Genomic DNA, 14,742 nt, shown 5'->3' with positions numbered 1-14,742 from the left:
GCCTAACTACATTTGTCTTAATTAGCTAATCAATTTCTCAAACACTATAATTAGATTAAAAGTGTCAATGAGAAATTGTAGAGCAACATGAGAAACTCCCGATACAGCTTTCTGCTGCTCAATACGTGCTGCAGAAAAGTGTCTTTGCGAGCGTGAAGGAAGCCCGTGAATACACGCAAAGTGCCTCGAGTGGCCAGTCGCGTGGCAATTTTGCGGCGTTTTTATATAAGCGCAGCTCACTCTCCCACACTCTCAATAAGGGATGAGAACGAGAAAAAGCCTGTGCGTAATAAGCCAGCTAACGCAGTTAGCTACTTACCAATAGGCGCGTTTGTCGCCATGCAACGCAAGCTACATGACGAACGACGAAGGCAAAAAAATATGAAAGATTTCTGAGCAACCGTCTCCAGCTTTAAATAAAACCAGCCTCAGAGATGGCATACGCAGTTTTTATTGATGAACTGTGACCTGATATTAGACAACAAATGCAATAAGCTGAAAAAAAAATAGCACGGGACCAGATAAGACATAACAGATAAGGCGGGATGTGCGCAGTGAAACCATCTTCAAGTTCGTTGTACTCGCCGTCTTCTACTTCTGCGCACTATTTATATTAACAACATTGAACTAACTAACCAAGTACCACGTTATGATGGTGATCGCCATGATGATCCTGTTTTGTTTTCGTGGTGTAACGTTTGCACATGTGCCACGTTTTAGCGCGACACAAATGGCAGCGCGGTGAAGACAAGGAGGAAGAAAATACCTCGACGAAAGACTCTAGCTTTCGTGCGCCTCCAGGGAAGCCGCCGCCAATATCGAGCGTGTCCATTTTGAAGCCTAACTCGCGGCCAACGTCGAACACGGCTTTGGCGTCTTCGATAGTTCGCTGAAATACAGTCGGGTGCTTAAACGCTGCTCCGATGTGGAACCTGTGGGAGGAAAAGGGTGCAAGCAAGGGTTCGATTAGTTGGAGCAGCTGTACGAAGGTGCGAATTGCTGTGGAATACAGTGCTCTAGTAAAAGAAAGGCATCTATGGAAAAAATAGCGGTGCACAGACGGTTTTTTACCTTCTCTATCTTGCTTGCAGATGGTCAATATCGCCTGTTTAATACATGAGTAGTGTACGGCTAATGTAACGTAACAATTACGAAAGAAAGAACGAAAGAACAACGAAAGGGTAATTATAAGTTTGTGACGACAAAAAAAGAGATCTGTAGAATGAGCTAGCAAATGGCGCTCATATGACCATCCGTCCCGTATATACCGGGGATTGAATGCGGTGCTTCATGTTCCATCACCAACATATGTACTGAAACACTTTAACCGCCTGCCTTTCGTACGTGTGGCTAAATTAAAGTTCTCCCGTTGTGGGCGTATGCACTGCATTTCCTCATTTCGTATCGGCGCTCCTCCACTTCGCGTTTCTAGGTGAAATATTCACCTCGCTCCTCGGATCTCATCGCCGCAGCTTACGCTGATTCACTTCGCGTTTACGAGCCAGAATGCATAAACCACCCTTCGCTACTTATCGAAGGCGTTCGTGGTCCGCTGGACGCCACTTCCGTCTTCGCCCTCACTGCACACTTCGGCCCCGTTTTGTTTGTGTTGGAGCCCGCGTCTACGGACAGTGCACCGGGCCGCCTCGGTTTCCACCACCTCCGGGACCGGTTTCCACTATGTTAGGGAGAACTTGCACTATTTCCTGGAGCGGCCGATTGAGCGAGATAGCAGCTAGCAGCTGTAAAGGGGAGGGAGGGGTTGGTGGTCTCGGGCTTAACAAAGAAAGCTTCGCTTTGAATACAGCTCTATAGAGCTGCTCCGAGTGCCCGCCCACAATATCGGCGCCCCGCTCGTGGTTGAGAGCCGGTTGAGGGGTTCCCAGTTCGATCATCTATCGTGACTTTTTCTCATTTGCTAACCCTCCTGAACTCAACTTGAACTTGCACTGGTCATGGGGAACGAGAAGTGATTCTTGATGGACAGTTCCCTATGCCCACCCGAAGCAGAAGATGCAGAGTTTCAGCCTCCCCTCCTGACCTTCGCAGGCGAGCCATCTTTGATAATATTTTTGACACTGCAATACTTGGCAAAAGTGCGGATACAGCCTATGTAGTCTATAGAAGCGAAAATAAAAATATAAAACAAGAAAGGTACCTGCCGCATTCTTCACCGATATGCGTTAACAATGATGTTCATTACGCAAGACGTTTCTGACAAACATGTTGGTCCTGCCTCCAGTGACATGGACGACTCCTCGTGTGACGCAATACTTGACGGCCAAGCAGCAGCTGCATACTGCCTTCGACGACGCCATCATTGTTTAAAGCATTTTGTACATCGCATGTTCCTGTAGGCATTATAGGTAAAATAAGGCGCATGTATCCAAGTTGCTTCAACGTTTTCGTGCTTGTTGTATGTAATGTGTACAGACCATGACAAAGTATGCGTAAAAGTCGCTCCGAGGAACTGGTACTGGAAGGCCCTGTTAAAAGGTGAACCGTTAACAGGGTAAGTCAAAATTATGTCTGTTAGTGAATGACGTCAGAAACGTTTGTTAAAATGACTACGTATTTGCCAAGTGGAGCGGCAAGTGTAAAACGAGACAAAGAAATTACTAATGCGCCGATGGTCACTAGGAGAGATAATTACTTTACATATATATAACTCAATCATCGGCACTAAAATGAATGACAGAAGAAACGTTAAGAGTGAAATCATTAACATGAATTAAAAACTGAACTACCTCCGGCCCAGAAACGAGCCTTGATGGGCCTCATAGGATACTAGGATGATAATTACGTATAGGTATAGAAACAGCAGGTGACTGTCGGTAGTAGAATCTTAGCAACCGCTTTCCCTAAACGACCATACCTTACTATCGGAGTGGAAAGGAGACAGCAAGATATGTCGCGTACACTTTGGTTTGAGTAAAGAAGGAGTGAGAAAACCATAGAAAATAGCTGCAGAAGTATAATAAAAAAAAGTTCCTGTATGACGGCGATAGCGCTGGTTTTCTTTCTCAGTATATATGTTCCTTTTTATATATAAAAGAGAGGAAGTGAGCGAATAATATCAAGCTCTTACGTGCTTCTCCTGGAGAGCTAAAAAAAAAAATATGAAGACGCTTCTTTATTTGCCGTGGGACGCACCAAAATTACGGAGATGGATGCTTGCCCCCTGCAGGACGCGACGAGCGCTGCATTGCCAGTAGTTTCTACAACGCGCTTCCGACGTTGAAAAAAGTATGTCGTAGTTTTCGAAGGATCAGCATCCAAGGGGGGAGGCGGTAAGAAACGAAGCAAGCCCCCATTTTCCAAAGCGACCTTTCCCGATACGGCAGAGGCGTCGCTCAAGAACGGCTAAGAACCGCACTTAAAGAGCGCATAGGCCTTGGGCGCTTCGGACTTGGAGCGCGTGCTTTGCGCGCATGCCAATCGCTCGCAATGTTCGTGACACGGAGCGAGGCCTACGTCAGTTCACTGTCAACAAGAATAGCGAGACATTGTGAGCGGCAGGCACGAGCGCAGTGTTTCGGGGCACGGCATGCGTGGCTCTTTCTATAGTCGTCGGAGACGAGAGTAGCGTAAAACGAAACTGTTGAGCAAAATGTACCAAAAGTCAAAGCGTAAAAACAAAACAGGCACTTTTCAGGCCGGGATGCGAATGGGAAGCGTAGCATTCTCACGTGGCGACGTTAAAAACGCGAACGCGTTTTTTTTCCCGTTCTTTGCACAATTGACCATACAATACATATACTGTTTATTTTTTACTGGCTATATATAACATATAAATGCATCTCGGGCAAAATATCACAATTCCGCTTCGCTGGTGTCGTATGAAAAAGCGCAAAAATTATTTTTTTTCCATGCTTCCAAGGGCCAAAGGGCGTTTATGAAGCAACCACGACACAACATGCACTGAAGCTGCTTCACGCGCTTAAGGGTGCAAAAGGGTGTGAATCGGTCATAACTCAAGTGCTCACGCCCGCAAGTGTAAAGGCGTGAGTTATAGACGAATTTACACCCTTATGCATCCTTAGGGTGTACGTTAGTTTACAGTGTGAACAAAATTGTCCACACATGCAAAGGGACACACCATAGTATCCATAGCACCATAGTATGTGTAAAAACACTCACATACCCTATAGGGCTTGAAAGCATAGTTAGACGACACTATCGTTAAGGATTCCGCGTTGCTATACCCAGAGTCGTACTTTTAAACTTTAAGAGCGTCATTCATTGTACTACATTTCGCCCGGCCGAGTACGCGATGGTAGGCCGATTTTTTTATATTGGTCGATTTTATTGCTTCACCTGGCCAATCGCTAATGCGCACTCATATGTCCTATGGCGTTCTACGTTAAGTTACGGTACGCGCATATAATTACCATTTGTTAAACAAAAGAGAGGAATGTTGGCTTTGCGTCATCCTTGAAAACTTAACACGTGACACTTGCTCTGGCAGAGAGCAGCCATGAGCGTTGCACCGTTGGAATCGCAGATACGTGAAAAGCGCTACCAAAAACTCGCAATGCGATGCGTGCGAGTGCGTCGATTTCTTTCGCTTCGACTGCAGCACGTGAAATGTTCTTTAAAGAGATGCCTTATATACGGAACCCACAGTCGCACTAAAAAAACAGCTCTGTATCGAAAAAAAACCCCCGCTATACAAGAGCGCGACTATATACAATACGAGCTGACTGTGAAGAAATAAACTGCCTTTGTACGAGCGTTTATCATTAAAACGATAAACGTCTATAGAAGTGTACTTGCAAGTAACGTGCGTCAAGCTGTGCACACCTGTTAGAAGACACACGTGCCAAACAGTGGCGTAGCCAGAAATTGCGTTCGCAGTGGGAGGGGTAGGGGGGGGGGGTGTAGGGGGGCTCTCGTTGCATTTCGGCCTCCTTCTTATAGAATTTATCGAGGAATCGAAAACATGAATAACTGCATTGCCATTACCAAAGATGCTGCAAAAGAATTCTTGAACGCTACACAGTCAGGACAAGTAAAATATGCATTTTTTCATAGAAGAATATACTCGTATGTCCCAAAAATTGCGCCCGAAATAACTGATATAAATGCTGCCTTGTTTTTTTCCCCTTTATTTAATAAGTAAAGAAAATATCACGCGAACTTATGAAATATATCAGTTCAAAACCAGCAAAACAGTGCACACTGCTGATATAAAAAATGTAAAGGCCATGGAATGAACAAGTTGAGGGCAAATATTTTAATGAAACTGTTATTCAAGAACAGTGTTTACATTTTGTACATGTGCAATGGCCAAGGAAAAATCTCAATGACGCTGTCCTTTGTTCCAATGTATTGCGCAGGAGCATCTGTCACCGGTCGTGTATTGTAATTGCACCGAAATTATAGCCCCAACAGAGAGAATATATTGAAAGCAGAAGTTCTGCAAAATATACGAGGGCGAGGAAAATGAAAGTGAGCCACGGCGAATATATGACAAATGGCGTACTTCATTTAAAAGTAGCCTCCATGAGAATTTAGACACTTGTATCACTGACTAACGAGTCGCGTCATTCCCGTCTCCTAAAGCTCCTTGGGTTCCTGCTTCAAAAAGTCTGTAACTGGCTCTTTCACGTCATCGTCCGAAACGAATCAGGTTCCCTTGAGCTGTTCTTTCAAATGCCCCAAAATGTGGAAGTCGCAAGGCGACAGGTCTGGGCTGTGTAGCGGATGTTGCAGCGTTTCCTACTTGAACTTTGCCAGTTTTCTGTTGACTGAATCAGCGACGTGGGGGTGGGCATTTTCACATGCGTAATGCAAAGACGTGGGATCGTTCCACATCTGCGGTAAGTTGTTTTTTCATCCACTTTCATTGCCATTAACTTGTCATTTCTTTATTCTATCATGAAGTACAAGTAATTTTCCCCTATGTTGTCCTTGGTGTCTTTGTTTGTTGACTTCTCATGATACGATTAATAAAAATCGGGCACCCTCGGTTAACCCCCTTTCTTCTCGTTATTACATAACGAGAGTCTCGAATCCGGCAACATTGATGCCTTTAGGTTGCATGTGCGGGTTTATTGACCGGTTGCCTTCACCCAGAAAGATCACGTACTCGTGACGCTTGAGCTAGTAAGGATGTTCCACATCCGCCGCTAAGGTTTGCGAGTTGTGGCGCTAGCTAACACTCCCAAGGTTAGTTCTAGTAGCAACACATAAATACCCAAGAAAGTGAATGGGGAAACGGCGCCGGCGTAGCTCAATTGGTTAGAGCATCGCACGCGTAGTGCGAAGACGTGGGATCGTTCCCCACCTGCGGCAAGTTGTTTTTTCATCCCATTTCATTGCCATTAACTTATTATTTCTTTAATTCAATTAGTAAGTACAAGTAATTTCCCCTATGTTGTCCTTGGTGTCTTTGTTTGTTGGCTTCTTATGATACGATTAATAAAAATCGGGCACCTCGGTTAACCCCCTTTCTAACGGCCTGTTTGTGGTACACGTTGTCCCTGTGTGCATTGTGCGTTGCGTTTGCTGTTATAGGAAGCAAATGTCTGTGCGCTCTGTTTCGCGGTCCAGTCTCCCTTGCGGTAAGCACGTGCCGCATATTTGCCGGTGTCACCTGTCAGTTTGTCTTTGAGGCGAAAGCTCCGAATGGGCCCCATCACACGGTGGCCTTGAAAACACGGCGTGCGGTGCGGAGAGTCACGCGAGCTCGGTTCGCGCAGACACGCGCCCGTGCCACTGCTCTCGCGCGTTCGTCGTCGTCTTCTCGCTCCGATGTCGCTCACCATACCAAAAAAAAGAAGCGCAGTTAAGTGAAATAGAGTTAAATCAAGCACTCAAACCCAGGGCCTTTGGTGTTAAGGCAAAGTTAATTGAGACACACTTGATTAATACAGCTTTAATTAAAACACTTGAACCCACGACTTTTTGTGTTAATTAGGGCGAATTAAATTAAGGTACTCGGACCCACGACCTTTGGTGGGAGAAAATAAGTAATAAGAAGTAACAACGCCGAATGAGAACGTAATTAAATGTAATTATTTAAGTGAGTAACTTAATGAATGTCTCTAGAGCGCGCAGGCAAACGCCTGCACCCTCTTTGGCGTATGCACAAGTGACTGTCAATTTGTTTTCTCCCTCCGCGTTCCAGCTGGCTTTCTTGAAGCAAGGTAACGAGAGAAAAGCACATCACCTATCTTCTTAATTTTTTTTTGTTCCTCAGTTCCAACATATTTTTAAAATATAACCTGTGACAGACACCGCTGTTCCGACTTCTCAGGTTAATTTTTGCAATATGCGAGAATTACCTGCACGACAAATTGGAATGTCCACTGGAGACCTAAATAAAATATTCACCAATTAACGTCAGGGCACTTGTTGCAATTGCGAATGATGCCGACCAGTACAGAATAAATGCTATCACTACCACCATTTTTCAGATACCCGCCCTTAGAATGCGTTAAGAAATACATTGGCGTTTTAGTTTACAGCTTCCAAAACGTTTCCCTCTAGCGGTCAGGCACGATTTTAAGTAGGATGCCAATGTAACTTTTAGCAGACATTGGGGACGCATATCACGAAATCATGCTCGTCTTAGGATTTCTGCTAAGGATATATCACTTACCATGCTTCAGTTTCCCAGTTACAACATGTGCCTTGGAGTGAAGAACGAAAAGTTCATTAGTGAATCGTTTTAACTCGCTATCTGGACATTGCAATTTATCGGGGAGGTTATTTATGCTTCTTCGAAAAATTACACTGAAGATGCAGAACAGAGTTATGTGTCACAAGTTCCCTTAAAGAAAAAAAAACACACACACAGAAACAAAACAAACAAACAAACAAACAAAAAATAAAAAAAGAAAGGCAAGAAAGAGAGAAAAGAAAGGCGCCCGGTGTACTCAGCCTATTCGGAAAATAAAACCCACCTGTTGTGGACGCTTTGTTGTTGCGCCAACATCTCGCGGAGGACGAAGGAAACTGCGCTAAAGTATAGTCCAATAACTTACGAAACTCACAATAACTCACTAAACTCGTTAAATTGTGTTCTGTTGAGAGCAAGAAAGCGAGAAGTTATGAGTAAATAATGCTGATTATGATTATGGGAGATTATGATTAGGATTATGAGTTGTAAGGCTGATTATGTTCGGATCTTTCGTTTCTGCTACTTAAAAAATTGTTTAGCATTCATGTTTATCTAAATATCATTTGGTGTGACTAGTTGACCTTAAAGCTTTTTTTTAAGCGTGATTTATTTGGCGGGACAGCGTATGCGACTTCGAAAGTCATATCTACGGACTAATGTGCATATTTAGGGGAATATTATTCAACTTTCCAAGAACGTGGGCGAAAAGCCATCAACAACCGGTATATTTAAAATGAGAAAATGTTGCGTTTAAATTAAAATTTCCGTCTGAGTAAAGCGTTCTGTGAAAGACTTCTTGGATGAAGACTGCCTGTCTCTCACACTACCACCGTTTTTTGCGTGCATCTTAACGTCCCGTGTCGTTAGCACGTACGTTTTCATTTTCTGCTGCGGGTGAAATGAGTATAGCGAATGAAAGGAATACCACTCGGAGGAATATTCAAGCTTATCTGTCTCCAAATAAAGAGATGCTACCTTCCGCCCACCACTATAGAAACCCTTCATCTCATATCACCCGCCGTGGTTGCTTAGTAGCTATGGTGTTGGGCTGTGAAGCACGAGGTCGCGTGGTCGAGTCCCGGCCACGGCGGCCGCATTTAGAAGGGGGCGAAAACACCCGTGTACTTAGATTTAAGTGCATGGTGAAAAACCCCAGACGGTCCAAATTTCTGGAGTCTTCCACTACGGCGTGCCTCACAATCAGGTCATGGTTTTGGCACGTAAAACTCCATATTTCTTTTTATCTCATATCATTTATATGTCAGTCCTTCCGACATACCAGGCTTACCGCTTCTTCACGTACAAACGAGCATAGTTATGTACAGAAACGATGACTGATATCTTACTGTCGCCTGGCGATGTCACGTAGTTCTTACTTTTCTTAGACATTGCATCTGTCAAAGTACTTTTCAACATGTCAGCCTCTCAATGCATGGCAAAATTCTTGTGCAAACAACTTTTTTGGAGACGTTGGTGGGGGAGTTAAAAAGAAAGAAGACAACGACGAGGAAGTCAATTACAGACACAATGAAGCTGCAGTCTGGGACTGTAGGCGGTAGACTTTTTGAACATTTCGCTTTTTTTTTAGTTCCAGGAAGAGAAGATAAACCAGTCAAAATAATTTCACGCGCAGATTTCGCAGCAATACATGCGTGTTAGCGGCAAATTCGTACAAAAGTCACCAAGTTTTTCAAGCACAGTAGTAAGCTTACGACACGCCGACGATGTTCAGATTGAGGCATCGGGCTTTCCTGAGCACCTTGCAGGCGTCGGCGAGGCTGCAGCCGAATTTATGGTTCATAGTGATGCCGCAGCCTATGCTGCTGCCTTGAATGCGGAGAAGTAACCTGCAATGGAAGAAAATGCATGTGGTAGCTGTATAACAACCGTTGTGATTCAACACAGTAGAAATTCGATTCACGCTTAACGCATATTTATTCTCTCATCACACCTTCCAGCGCCCTCAAGGGCGCTGGAGTCAGGTGTGACTACTGGGTCCACATTTTCTTTTACATTTCCCGGCATAGCTGAATAAGTTGCCTATCTTCGGGGATGCACGTTGTTCGTCGTGCTTCGTTGAGCACGGCTTGAGACGGCAAGAGGGATTAGGAGGGAGGTGCGGCAAATGGTTGCTGTTGAAAACTGTCGAGAGTACATAACAGCTGTCAGCGTTAAGGACTGCTGGAGAGACCACAGAACGCCACTACTGCAGCACAAGATGGCTTCGCTTGAAAGTGGTTTTGAAACCGATCACGTTTTAATCCGCTATGACGTGCTCATGCAAGGTTTCCGCTGCATCCAGCTGCGAACTTTGCTGACTTGAACGGAATGCTCTACAGATTTTTGTTGTTGACAGAATAATAATGTCCCGATCGTGAACATCAGCACAATCTTCGGCTTATTGGACGCCGTTTTCGGAGTTTCCACGTTTCACTTTCCACGCTATAGATAAAACATAAATATGCGCTCGAGCTGCGCGCAGTAGCAGCACTGGGAAAGTTTCATGTCAGTGCTAAACGTGTTCGCGTGGCGCAGATTGTTTCATAAAGTTTCTGCTGGCTTCTTTAGCAAGCATTGAGTTCTATTTTAAGTAGACTCGTATATACCTGGCATTCTTGTCCTTGATTTTGTCGAGTTCGTCGGCGGAGTCGAAGGTCATGAGAGTGACGTTGTTCCGCTTGGCGTAATCGAGGTGCTCTACGCTCTTGACGGGATGGGCAAAAATAATTCGCTCCGGAGACACGCCGAGCTGCATCACGGTTTCGATCTCGACCTGCGTGCGTGACGTAATTGGTCAACAGTGTTGAGACTCATTCTTTTTCTTCCGTTTACGAAACGAATGGTACTTTGATTCATTACCGTTATTGTTGACATTGCCTATCACAAATTGCCAAGCGTGCAACGTGCCATAAATACAACGTTTTGGGAAAATATGCTCTGCTATAAACCATAGTTTTATTGTTTTCTTCAGTGTGGAAAGACTGTTGCCTTGAATCAAGGCTCGAACAGGCTAATTTTTGTATCACACTGCGAAACACGGGCATTGATGGCATTGAACACTGCTGCTTTACGAATAGAAGCGCAGCGGTTCGCGGAATTCGGTGCGGCATTTGGAACCAGTAACGAAATATGAATGTGAGCAACAGGATGTTGGAAATCAACATTTTGAGTTAACATTTTTAAATTTCGAAATGTTCAACATTATGGGCCACACTTAGTTATACGAAAACTACAGCGCAAGCAAGGTGAATTCACATAGGTCACGAAGGTTAGGACGAAAAGTGGTTCAGAAGCGATTGCCAGTGAGAACAAGCGAGTTGTGATTGAAGCGTAACTGGAAGAAGGAACGGCTTGATTTTGACTAGTTCTTTCACTTCTAAAGTATGTTAAAGCAGCATAATTAAGGAAGACGGAGGGAAAAGCAGCAAGACAGAAAAAGTTTTTGTGAGAAGTAAATCATAATGCGTCTGATTTTATAGAGTTCCAGGAAGACATCGTATCGCAATGCTTCTAAGGTGCCATATGAACATCGTTTCCTCAGGGTCTCCACTTTTGTACTCTGTTATTACAGGTGATTAAAGGGTACCGAGTTGGCGGAACCGTGAAAACAGAATAGATGACGTAAGCTATTCCAATGGAAATTAAGTGGATGTAGATGTTCTACCACCTCACAGGGACGTGTTTGGACGAGAAGTAGGTCATAGAAGGCTCGTATGGGGAAAATTCTGCACTGCATGGGAAGACAGCAACAAAGTAAGCACAACACGTCCGCCGCGATAAGTCCGCGGCCCGTGTTCACAAAAGAAATTTTTAACGCTAGACATTTTCTTCAGAGTAGGTGCAGTTAATTGTACGACATACGATTAGCGAAAGTGCCCGACCAACCGCAATGACGTGCTTGACGCAAGAATAGCGCGGCCGTCGCTGGGAGTGCCAGGTGTCATCCCTTGCAGTTCGACAGCTTTATCAGCCTACAGCTGAAATTCTGACGGAAAATGATAGTCGAGAACACCTGTCAACCCTGATTAGATGAAAGCGCGATAGGGTGTCTGTGCACTGCTGGGCGCTTGACACGTTTTAGCCGGAAACTTTGCGAGCGAGAAAGGATCACGCAAGCGATGTATGCACGCTTGTTAACGTGGAACCGAAAGAGAGAGAGTGCGAGAGAAACCGTTCTAGTTTATTCGTACTGGTTCATGTCGCAGTCCTTGCTGTACATTAAGCTATTTTGGCATGGGTAGCGGTGGAACGAATGTCTTCAAAAACTGAAATATTGGCTTCCGGACGTCAGTTGGCCTTCATCTCCTGCACCAGGGAATTTAGGCCAAGGTCTAAGATATAAGTGAGTGAATTAAAATGTAAACATTGAGCACACGACTGAAGGGCATTTGTGTCAGTGGGTGAGATGAGTCCTCGTGGAGAAAGGATTGTTCAGATTTCGTTTATGACAGTGCATTTTCAAAGCAGGCGCGTCGCGTCCACTGTCTGCTGTGTACAGAGCATCTGCTGCGAAATCAGAGCATGAAGGCTGATATTCGAAGCTCATTCCATTACCTTGGAGCGAACATGTCCTTTACGACAACTTAACGGGTTTTTGTTTTTGACCGTGATATAATTCATGCAGCGAATTTCACAGCAGATCAGGTTTGTGTACCTAAGCCTCGCTGGACAAGAGTAACGTTGACGTAAAAACTCGGCTGGAGTCACATTGGGAATTTCCTGAGGCTGAACCTGGCAATGAACACATTGAGCTGTTATTGAGCGCAGCCGTCGGGGCCTCTATGCGCCAAAATGAACTACTGTACTTGGTTCTAGTGGTCACATGTGGATTCCAATTGCCGTGAACGAAAGTACTTGAAGAGTGCATGACTCTCTTGAAATACTACATTGTTGAACATTCTCCTTTTTCCGACATTAGAAAAAATGCGTTGCGAGCCCTCTGCAGAACAGTGCACTTCTGTACACCTAAATTATAAAGAATGATAGTGTTTCTGCTGTTGAGCACGATGTAGCGGGTTTAATTTCCTGCAATGACGAACGTGTTCCGATGTAGGCAGTATACAGAAAGCTGGTGTGCCTAGATGTATATGCACTCGAAAGAATATCCCATGGTTAAAAATAATTAAAATGTCTGGCACAGCAACATCCCTCGTCTTGTGTTCCGTTTGGAAGTTGACTTTAAATAAATAAATAAATAAATAAATAAAGCTGACAGTGTAGGTGTAAGTGGGTACAACTTGTAGAATTCAGTACGTTATTTAAGGCCTTTCTCTTCATTTAAGCTCGCATTCAAGCTTGACTTGGCAACTGCTTCATGTTCATTTCTTGTCACTGCTGTAGGTTTAATATCTAATTTCTAATCATTTTTAATGATTCCTATATCCTCATTGCTCATGCGAGAGAGAAAGTAGCCAACGTTATGAATCCGTCTTCTATTTCTGCAGGTGCGGAGGGTTTTTTTTTTCAATCTTTTTTTATTCGTATGTGTTGGTTTTTGTTTCTTTCCACAGCTCCGAGGAGTTAAGCACAAAGGAAGGTTGTCATTCTTACGGAATTCCGCGCTGCCCTCAGTAGACTATAGAAAAGTGACGCTGATCGCCCAGTTCTGCGTAGCAGTCTGCCATCAGAATTACATCTCGTAGAGTATCCCTCGTTGACCTTCGCACATAGGTATCACTGAAATGAAGAGGCCGATCGACTCATTTCTTCGTGTGCTCAGAACGAATGTGACTGTCCGGAACTTTTATGTAGTCTTCCCGTTGCACGTCTGTTGATTCGAAGATACCTCCTCAAGCAGCACCCAGACCAGCGTGTTACTAAAGGATCCTTTCCTACCCGTGTTTGTGGTCGAGGCTTGCTTCATTGGGCTGGAGTAGACATAGCAGATCACGGTCAAGCGCACACAAACAAGAACAGAGCGAGGCGCGGACAACACAAGCGCTTAGTTCCAGCTGATCCTTTATTCACGAAATTTCATCAAATAAACACTTTTATTTATTACGTCACAAGTCCGAAATGGCGACATTAGGTGGCCATGATCAAAAACTTTGTTTCTTTAGACGACATAAAAACAGAACGCGAGCTGACACAGGACACACCCGCCTTTCTAATGCAATCTGCTTCAATTATGTCCCTAACTTCCTGGTTCTTATTTTTGGCTACTACCCTACACATGTTGAACAAGAGTTTACACGGTTTCTTTTTATTTATCCCACACTCATGACAATGCACAGAAAGATTCCCATCGCGGTAATTTTCCACTTTCCTCCTGTGTTCTAGAAGTCTTTCATTCAGACACCTTCCAGTCCGACCGATATAATTGGAACCACACGATAAGGGAACTTCATATACCACTCCAGAAACATGTTACAAAAGGATCACGATGCTTGATTGTGCAAGGCTCTTCCTTTTTCTGGAAAGGATTAGTCATTTGGCAAAGTTTCCCTAGCTTCTTAGGGGCGGAAAGCACCACCTTGACATGGCTACATGTAGATAGTACATCGTGTGCTTCTTGCGGTTGCAGCGAGACACTCGAACATATTATATTAGAGCACCCTGCTTTTCTTTCGCAGTGGGCGTCGGTATACTAAGGAACTATAGCCTACTTGGCCTGCTGTGTACGACCCTTGATCATTATCTATATTCGAGTGGCTGTGCTTCTCGGCGTGATCAGGCTCATTGCACCCTGCTCACTTTTATAGAAGAAATTGGCTTGGCTTCTCGTTTGTGAGAGACTTTGGAAGGAACGAACAGTTTTTTGCTAACTTTGTTGTATTTTTACATCCTTCTGTAATTAGTGCGACCTGTTTGCTTTTTTTTTGCTCCTGCGTGTATGCTTCTGTTCCTACTTGCTCACTCTACGCCTTGCTTTACTGTCGTCTTTGTGGCCTGTCATCTTGCTGTTTCTTTCTTCTGTACTTCCTTCCTCCTGACCCGCCGTGGTTGCTTAGTGGCTATGGTGTTGGGCTGCTGAGCACGAAGTCGCGGGAACGAATCGCGGCCACGGCGGCTGCATTTCGATGGGGGCGAAATGCGAAAACACCCGTGTACTTAGATTTAGGTTCACGTTAAAGAACTTCAGGTGGTCCAAATTTCCGAAGTCCCCCACTACGACG

General features: G+C 44.5%; 1 protein-coding gene across 1 annotated transcript in view; it reads right to left on the bottom strand.

Annotated features, from left to right (window-relative positions):
* Positions 1–14,742, bottom strand: part of LOC142589904 (ornithine decarboxylase-like) — a 45,833-nt gene that overhangs the window by 8,187 nt on the left and 22,904 nt on the right. The window contains exons 4-6 of the mRNA XM_075701630.1: positions 10,234–10,400; positions 9,340–9,474; positions 767–932 (exon numbers count right to left, since the gene is read on the bottom strand). Of these exons, the coding sequence (XP_075557745.1) occupies positions 767–932; positions 9,340–9,474; positions 10,234–10,400 (468 nt within the window). The remainder of the gene's footprint in view (positions 1–766; positions 933–9,339; positions 9,475–10,233; positions 10,401–14,742) is intronic.

Source organism: Dermacentor variabilis, chromosome 1 (genome assembly GCF_050947875.1).
Source record: "Dermacentor variabilis isolate Ectoservices chromosome 1, ASM5094787v1, whole genome shotgun sequence".
Lineage (NCBI taxonomy): Eukaryota > Metazoa > Arthropoda > Arachnida > Ixodida > Ixodidae > Dermacentor > Dermacentor variabilis.
Note: the sequence above shows the minus strand (reverse complement) of the source record. Positions and strands in the feature narration are given on the sequence as shown.